At 47.3% G+C, this 9121-nt stretch overlaps 1 protein-coding gene across 1 annotated transcript; it reads left to right on the forward strand.

Annotated features, from left to right (window-relative positions):
• The first annotated feature begins 747 nt into the window (after positions 1-747).
• LOC142818743 (olfactory receptor 52R1-like) lies at positions 748-1873 on the forward strand. The gene has a single exon (XM_089774226.1). It carries the CDS (start codon positions 905-907, stop codon positions 1871-1873), a length of 969 nt encoding a protein of 322 aa, XP_089630352.1. The 5' UTR covers positions 748-904.
• The last annotated feature ends 7248 nt before the right edge of the window (positions 1874-9121 follow it).

A 9121-nucleotide genomic window follows, 5' to 3' on the forward strand; every position in this document is an offset into this window, starting at 1 on the left:
TCTGTAAATCCCGTGGTTGTTCTTTTCACCATTTTTTAAGTACGTGAATGTATGCACTTTACCCGTCTTCTGGAATCTTTCCTATAATCAATGATTTTCAAATATCATAGTTATCTCCTTAATTATATTATTATTATTATTATTATTATTATTATTATTATTATTATTATTATTATTATCAGGGCTTGACAAGCGGTGGTGAGTCCCGCTCACCAGCTTTGTGGTTTGGCACATTGCGCATAAATTGATCATGCTGCGGCGCTGTGTCGCGCTAAAATCTATTCACCATAGGCGAGTAGATTGCCGTAATTGTTGAGCCGTGATGATGATGATGATGATTATTTTATTTTGCTACAGTAGTTAAGCAGACTGGTCTGTAATTCCGCAGGTTGTCCTTTTCAACGTTTTTAAAAGTAGGTGTATGTGTGCACTTTACCAGTCTTCCGGAATCTTTCTGGTCTTCAATGACTTTCAAAGATAATAATTAACTCCTTAATTGTTCCATTATTATTATTATTATTATTATATTTTGGTACAGAAGTTAAGCTGACTGGTCTGTAATTCCCTAGGTTTACCTTTTCATCATTTTTACAAGTAGGCGTATGTATGCACTTTACTAGTCTTCTGGAAACTTTCTTATCTTCAGTGACTTTTCAAAGATAACAGTTAATGGCTTGGCCGTATTCTCACCTGGATCCTTGATATTCAAGGATACAGTTCATCAGACCTTGGTGACTTGAAGACATCTAACAGGAAGTGTTTCATATTAACGTTGTCTCTCCACTCAGGCATTTGTTCTGTGAACATCACCCGTAGACCCAGGTCACGTACAGGAAGTCGTGGACATTCCAGGTATCTGCATGAAACACAGCTCCTCCTCAGAGTTGGACACCTCCCCTACTACATGTCAGATTCTAACACCGCCAACTTCACCAACCCCTCCACTTTCATCCTCTTGGGAATTCCTGGCCTGGAGGCAGCCCATGTCTGGATCTCCATCCCCTTCTGCATCATGTACATCCTAGCCATATTGGGGAACATCGCCATCCTCTTCATTGTGAAGAGGGATCCAAGCCTCCATGAGCCCATGTACTATTTCCTCTGCATGCTGGCCATCACTGACCTGGTCCTGTCCACATCCATCCAACCCAAACTGCTGAACATCTTCTGGCTCAATTCCAGGGAGATCAATTTCAGTGCCTGCCTCACCCAGATGTACTTCATTCACAGCTTCTCTTCAATAGAATCCGGGATCTTCATGGCAATGGCGTTGGATCGCTACGTGGCCATCTGCCATCCCCTGAGACATTCCACCATCCTCACAAACTCTGTGGTGGCCAAGATCAGCCTGGCCGTGGTTCTGCGCGGAGGCGTGCTTGTATTTCCCCATCCCTTTCTGGCGAGGCGATATCCATACTGCAGAACCAACATCATTCCCCACTCGTACTGTGAGCACATAGCCATAGTGAAACTGGCCTGTGCTGATATCCAAGTCAGTAGTTACTACAGCCTCTCCGTGGCATTCTTCATTACAGGCCTGGACGTGGTTCTTATTGCTGTGTCCTACACCCAGATCCTCAGGGCTATATTTAGCCTCCCCACAAAGGACGCCCGGCTCAAAACTTTTGGGACCTGCAGCTCCCACCTCTGCGCCATTTTGGCCTTTTACATCCCAGGACTCTTCTCCTTCCTGACACACAGGTTTGGCCAGAACATAGCCCTGTATTTCCACATTCTCATGGCCAACATCTATCTCCTAGTGGCCCCCATGCTAAACCCCATCATCTATGGCGTGAGGACCAAACAGATCCGGGACACGCTCCTCCGTCTCTTTTCTCGTCAAGGGTCCTTAAGTTTACTCGTGGTGCTTTGACTTTCAGGCTGAGTGCAGTGCAGAGCGGGCTGGTGAAATGGCCCTGGGCCCTATTTCCTGTATTCAGGGCTCGATTAGGAAATGGGCTTTAGGAACTTAAGTGTCTCCTTAGCCCAGGGGCATGGGCTACATTCATAATGCTCCTGTTTTCTGGGCCAGCCCTTTCTGGTGGGGCGGGAGCAAGGTGACTTTGTGTGCTTCTGGCCCTCCATACCCTTCTGGAGCGATGTTGCAAGAAGTGCCACCGAAGCTCCAGTTTTATGCTGCCCTCACTTGGATGCTCCTCTCCTGTAGCTCCTATTAGCCAGGAATTGCGGCCAACAAGAACTGAAGGGCCAATCTGTGCAGGTGAGCCAGGCTGTGCAGAATGCTCTGGCCCTCCCAACCATCACTGAGGCTTTGTCTACACTGGCGGCTTCTTGTGCAAGAACATCTTGCCTTTGCACAGAAGCACCCATGGCTGTGTAGATGCTCGCTTGAGCAAGAAAGCTCTGATGGCCATTTTAGCCATAGGGCTTTCTTGTGCAAGAAACCCCCGCCGATCATCCACACTGCCCTTTTGTATAGGAGCTGCTGCTCAAGAAAGCTTACACCTGTTAGAAAAGAGCATAGCTCTTGCGCAAGAAGCCTTCTCTTATGATGCCGTACTGAAAATCTTCTTGTGCAAGAACGGGCGGGCAGTGTGGATGCTCTGCAGATTCTTTTGCAAGAATGGCTGTTCTTGTGGAAAAACCCGCTAGTGTAGACATAGCCTGACTGTATCATCCTCACTTCCATTGCCCACCTCCAGTTGGAGAGAAGCCATCTCAGATATTGGTAGGGGTTACTTACACTCTGGCAGATAACAAGCAATTAGGGGTCAGGAGCACTGTATATAACTCCTATAGAAGAAAGAAAATGAAAACATACTCTACTCTAATACTAACATGGCCTGACATTGTGCGGCAAGTCTCTTAAGTGACACTGTTTAGGTTTAATATTTTAATAGATATTCTCACTGCATTGCTAACTCTTCAGAAAGAAGGACCCATCACAACTCTCACGTTCTATCTCAGCTCTTTGAGGGGAGTGGGGTCTAGTGGTTTACAACGGTGGTAGAGATATCAGGAGTCTTCACAGGAACATTAGAAAGGCCATACTGGGTAAGACAAATGGTCTGTCAAACCCATCATCCCTCCTTCTTACAATGTCCAATTCCACGTGCCTCAGAAGCAATGGACAGGAAAGCTGGGTGGACTGTGTATAGTAGCTAGCAGCGTGAGGCTGAATAAAATCCTGTCCAGTTTAAAGGATTTAGTTTGCATTTGTCTTTAAAATGAGGTTTTCCGCAATTGAAAAAACTGCCACATTCTTTCGATTTACTTTCAAAAGAACATGGCTGCAGTCTAGACGCAGGGGAAGGTTGGGTTTTTTTGTTTTTGAAAAAAGGCTACTTTTTTCAAAAAAAAGTGTAGTCTAGACACATCCTCAGTGCTTGTAATCACTTAAAACCTGTCTTTCTGCCTTTCATACATTTGTGGCTTTTTTTGGTTTGTTTTGTTTTCTACCCCAAAGTTTGATTGGCTCGATGTGCTCAAGAAGCCTGCTCAGGAAAGAAGACCTGGTGCATACTACTCTCCACATTGAGGGAGGGGCAGACTGGGTAATAAATGTAGACTGGTCGGGTTTCTCACCAGAGAAAGATGGTGAAGCTTTAGGGTTCTAGACTCTGGAGCGGGGGAGAAGCAGCCATGCAGCTGCAGCTGGGTGTGTCCCTACCTGTGTAAATGTTTGTATGAGAGCAAGGCTGGGGGTGGTTTGCACTTTCTTGCAGCAGCTTAGTGTGCCAGGGAGCCTAGGCTGGTGAGACAGAGAGCTCAGTAGGAAGCCGGCTCCAGGCTGCAACTTGGGAGAGAGGCTCAAAATGAAAAAATAAATGAATATAACCCATCTCATAATTGTTCCCTAAGTACAAAGAACTACGAGGTGACCAGAACTTCAAGCATTAGGAAACACCCGTATTAAGGGTGCCTGCAAAACCTTAGTGCCGTTCTGTTGTATATGTGTGTTATGACACACTCAAAAGTGGGACCTTATGGTCTATTTCCTTCCCATCACTACATGGGTTTCCTCCAAACTGACAAGGGAATTGGGGGTTTCTCCGTCACTGGATGTGTCCCAGAGAGGACTAGATGCCTGTCTGGAGTGTGCTTTGGTCCAGAACTCATTACTACACCATACAGAAGACTTGGGATGTGCACAGGGAGGAGGGAGCAAGGTCAGATTAGAGGAGCTAACCGTCCCTTGTGGCCTTACAGGCTGCAAATCTATGTAAACCTCAGTGCGGCACATCGAGCAGCCTCTGCTCTTTTCATATGTAGCCTGCCTGCTCCCTAGGTGTAAAGGTGACACAAGGGGAGCAGCTCAAACATGTAAAGTCTCTGGCCAGTAGCAGGACATTGGCTCTGTAGGCGTGACATCACAAGGGTCTTTTGCAAGACTTCAGCGTATTGGTTGAAGGAGCTTGGGAGGCAGTGACCTCACAGAGAGACCACGGCAACAGTCAGGTGGGACAGGCTGCAGGGCAGGGGCAACCTCAAGGACTCCCCATGGCTTTGCCAGTGTCCCTTGAGGCCTGGGAGACAATTCAGATTGATGAACGTGAGTGTGAGGAGGCTCCACTTAAGAATTCCTGCCTTTCCTACTTACAATTTGAGTACAAGGCAGAGGCCCCTGTGGAGAAGGTCAGAACCTCAGAGACGTTTGGTAGCTAGTCAGCCCGATCCGTCTGGTGCCAGCTAAACTCTGGGCATGGACACAGTAGGGCTGCATCTATACTACGATCCTCTTCCGCAAGAGGAAATGAAATGGAGCGCTCATTTGCATACGTCGCACCCTCATTTGCATTTCCTCCTCTGATCCCTTTTGCTCAATAGGTTTTTGTACAAAAAAGTCCTGTGTAGACGGCTCCTTTTTTGCGCAAAAACCGCCTTTAGCACAAGAGCCGTTCTTCCTTGAAGCTCTTTCAAAAAAGGGTTTTTTTGCACAAAAAGAAGCCGTCTACACCGTGGTTTTTTGCACAAAAACCACTTGTGCAAAAGGGATCTGAGGAGGAAATGCAAATGAGAGTGCAACATATGCAAACGAGCTCTCCATTTCAATTTCCTCTTGTGGAAGAGGATCGTAGTATAGACACAGATTAGGTTAAGGTGGGAGAATTTTTTTCCCACTTTGCTGTTTGTTCTTTCCCTGGGTGAAATGGGGTCTAGTAGCAATGAGGAGACTGTGGATGTTGATGAACCAGCCGGAATAATGCATCCGGTTGGGGAATTGTGCTGTTGCTCTCCATTGATTAGCGAATATCAGGAATAACCTTCTAGTTCTTCTAAAATACTTAGGGAATAATCACTGAGCAGTGGGTTGTCCTGCAGCTCATCTGAGATCACTTTAGTGCGATCGCACAGTGTGTGAAACTCAAACCTGATGGCTAGTGTGAATGGCAGGACTCTGGGGTCCAGTCCCCAACACTCTCCTGAGTGGCTGTGTGACATGAGACAATGAACAGCAGCATTACGTCATCACCATTGCCAGGTATTGCAGTCACTCCTCATCACAAAAGGGGTTACTCGTTTGAAATAACAAGCCCGTTATATCGAAATAATTTCGGAATAACGAGATTTCTGTGTGGATGCTCACTTTGATACTTCAAAATAACTCCCTAGTGCAGACATGTCCTGATTGGCGATGGACATTGGCTCCCAGCGTGCACATCTCACAGCTGTCCCTGCGCCAGCGCTCGGCATGGGATGCTGCTGCCAACTCTGGGCTGAGAGAGGTGCGGAACACGACTACTTTAAAGGGGATTCCCAGGGAGGACACGTCCCTCCCAGAATTCACAGGTACCAGCTCCTGCTGAGGAATTCACCTGTCGCACAAACCCAGTGCAGCATGGGAGTAAAGGGACAGTTCATAAGTCTATGATCCTTTCTGCTCTGCACAGGCATTCATCATCCCAGAGCTCTTCCAAACCACTGAGTTTGTTGAGTGTCATGAGCTTTAATGTCCCTGTCACAAACTCCTGCTACTTTTGGAAACCTCAGATTTGCCTTGAGAGGATGGTGAAGGCTGAGGCCTCTCCCACCCTGCCCTCTGTATCCCAGCTATGAACAGCCCTGCCAGAGTCGCAGTCCATTTTCCTCTTCGTGTGACGGAGAGACCGTGGGTACAGGGAAGTCAGGACTCTTGGGTTCTGTCTGTCATCCTGCCACTGAGGCTCTGCGGGTGTGTTTAGACTACATGGCTCTGTCGACAGACAGAATTTACTCGACATAGTCAATGAAGCAGGGATTTGAATAATCCCCATGTCATTAACATAAAAATGGCCATCGTGCTGTGCCAACCATCAGCTGATCCGGCACAGCGCGGCAGTCTACACGCAGCACGGTCAACAAGAGATGCCTTTGTTGACCGCGTCAATATGCCTCATGAAATGAGGTTTATCAGAGCACTTGACAAAGGCTTCCCTTGTCAACTGCATCGTGTCTAGACTGCCAGTCTATGCCGGATCAACTGATTGTCGGGACAGCATGGCGGCCATTTTTATTTTAATGATGTGGGGATTATTTAAATCCCCACTTCATTGACTATGTCGAGTAAACTACTTTACATAGCTCCGTCGATGGAGCCATGTAGTCTAGACACACCCTATGAGACCTTGGCCAAGAAGCCTCTCCCTAGAGTTCAGTTTGTATGTCATAGACTCATAGACTTTAAGGTCAGAAGGGACCATCTAGTCTGACCCCCTACACAATGCAGGCCACAGAATCTCACCCACCCACTGCTAGAATAATTCTCTCACCTAGATCTCAGATATTGAAGCTTTCAAATAGTTTGAAGACCCCCAAAATGCAGAGAAACCTCCAGCTGTGATCTGTGCCCCATGCTACAGAGGAAGGCGAAAAACCTCCAGGGCTTCTGACAATCTACCCTGGAAGAAAATTCCTTCCCGACCCCAAGTATGGCGATCAGCTAAACCCTGAGCATGTGGGCAAGACTCACCAGCCAGACACTCAGAAAGTTCTCTATAATAATTCCTATCATCCCATGTCTCTCTAATGGGGATACGTTCACGGTGACTTTCCTTTCCTGGGCATTTTCAATATCCATCAATGAAAGCTGCCACACATTTTGATTATAGTGACTGATGAAAATTACTGAGATTTGATTAGGAATGTTCAATTTAGATGAATTGACTAATCAAATAGTCAGTGCAATTTGCATCAAAAATTCAGTTGCTCGATAAGTGCACCTCGGCCTTTGAAGTGTAGCAACAGCCCCGGCGCTCTTCCTGTAATACAAAGGCAAAGCGCTGCAGGGAGCAAAGGGCCAAGAGGAGCTGGGAGTCCCAAGATGACCCCAGGCTCCACGTGGCCCTGCTGCTTTGAAACACTGCATGCTGCCCGACCCTGGGCTGCACGTGGCATTTCAAAGTGTCAGCACCGCATGGAGCCTATGGAGCCCACCTTCTCGTGGTGCTGCCACTTTGAAGCACCCCCTCTCCTTTCCTACTGCTTCTTTCTAATATAGACAGCAAGGGGGGATAAGCGACTAGTCAACTCCTATGTGGACTGTCCGACAAACGTTTACTTAAGTTGAATAGTCAGCGTGTCATTCACATCCCTAGATTTGATCCCTTAGCAACAACCCTTTGGCTGTGTCTACACTCGTGGCTTCTTGCGCAAGTAATATGCAAATGAGGCTAAGCGTGGAATATCACCAAGTCTCATTTGCATACCTAATGAGCCACCATTTTTTTCAGAAAAGGCTATTACGCAAGAAGGAGCGTCTACACTGCCCCTTCTTGCGCAAGAAAAACCCTCTTGCGCAATGCCGTTCTTCCTCTCAAGTAATAGGTGTAACGGCATTGCGCACGAGGGTTTTTCTTGCGCAAGAAGGGGCAGTGTAGATGCTCCTTCTTGCAAAAGAGCCTCTTCTGAAAAAAATGGTGGCTTATTAGGTATGCAAATGAGGCTCGGCGATATTCCACTCTTAGCCTCATTTGCATATTACTTGCCCAAGAAGCCGTGTGTGTAGACATAGCCTTTGTGTATGGAGATTGTGTCTTCAATCAGTCTTCTGTCTCCAGATCTCTCTGTCTACTGCCTACTTATCCTACCTGGGCATTTTCAGTGCCTGGGGCCTTGTGGGGACTAGGCGGTGTCCCTAGTTTTCTTACTAATGATCTATAATTGTTAAGGTTACACACATGCATAGAGCAGCCAATTCCTCTCTGACTCAGCCCAAAGCCCAGCAGTTCTCATTTCCTTTGGGAAGGTTCCTTAATGACTATTTGCTCTTCAGGTTGGATAAATAGCCCAGAAGCACAGACAGGCTTCTATGCAGCCTGTTCATAGCCAAAGGCCATTTTTCCCCTTGGAGCTGCACAGAGCTGTCTTCGAAACAGAGCATACCCCTCCGTCGGCTCTCGGCGTGGGACGCTGCTGCAGACGCTGGGCTGAGAGAGGTGCGGAACATGACTACTTTAAAGGGGATTCCCAGGGAAGACACGTCCCTCTCAGAACTCACAGGTACCAGCTCCTGCTGAGGAATCCACCTGTTCCACAAACCCACTGCAGCATGGGATTGAAGGGACAGTTCATACATCTGTGATCCTTTCTGTTCTGCACAGGCATTCATCATCCCAGAGCTCTTGCAAAAGCAGTGAGTTTGCTCCGGTATCATGAGCTAAAATGTCCCTGTTTGCTGTGCCTCCCTGTCTGACATCCCCCAGCCCCCCAAAATCTGTATGTCCTGCAGTAAAGAGCTCAGGAGCCAGCTTTGTGTTAATGCACAGAGCTTGTCATCCCTCTCTGGTATTCCGGGGCTTTGGCCGCTAACGGTGGCCGAGCTGTTATCTAACTTGTATCTCCCAGAAAGCACAGCAGTGCTAGGGCTCTTCTCTGGAACAATTGTGAGAATCTTTCAGCCTGAGCAAAATGATTTCTCTCCTAGATTCATTTCAGAAGTCACCTGAGCTGTTATGTCTCAGACTTAGTTGGGATTGGTCCTGCCTTGGGCAAAGGGCTGGACTCGATGGCCTCCGGAGGTCTCTTCCGGCTCTAAGAGTCTATGACTTTCTAAGAAATGCTGGTAGAAGCAAACACCCAACATGGGAAACTTGAATGCAAACAGGGAAAGTTTGGCAAAGGTCTAGGCAAGTGAAAATGAGATATTCTAGTGGAATGTTTCAGGCAGCCTTCACTACAGTTA

The sequence above is a fragment of the Pelodiscus sinensis genome, chromosome 1 (genome assembly GCF_052426305.1).
Source record: "Pelodiscus sinensis isolate ZL-2025 chromosome 1, ASM5242630v1, whole genome shotgun sequence".
Lineage (NCBI taxonomy): Eukaryota > Metazoa > Chordata > Testudines > Trionychidae > Pelodiscus > Pelodiscus sinensis.

Coding starts and splice junctions, on each gene's coding strand:
- LOC142818743 (XM_089774226.1), top strand. CDS start 905: ATGTCAGATTCTAACACCGCCAACTTCACCAACCCCTCCACTTTCATC.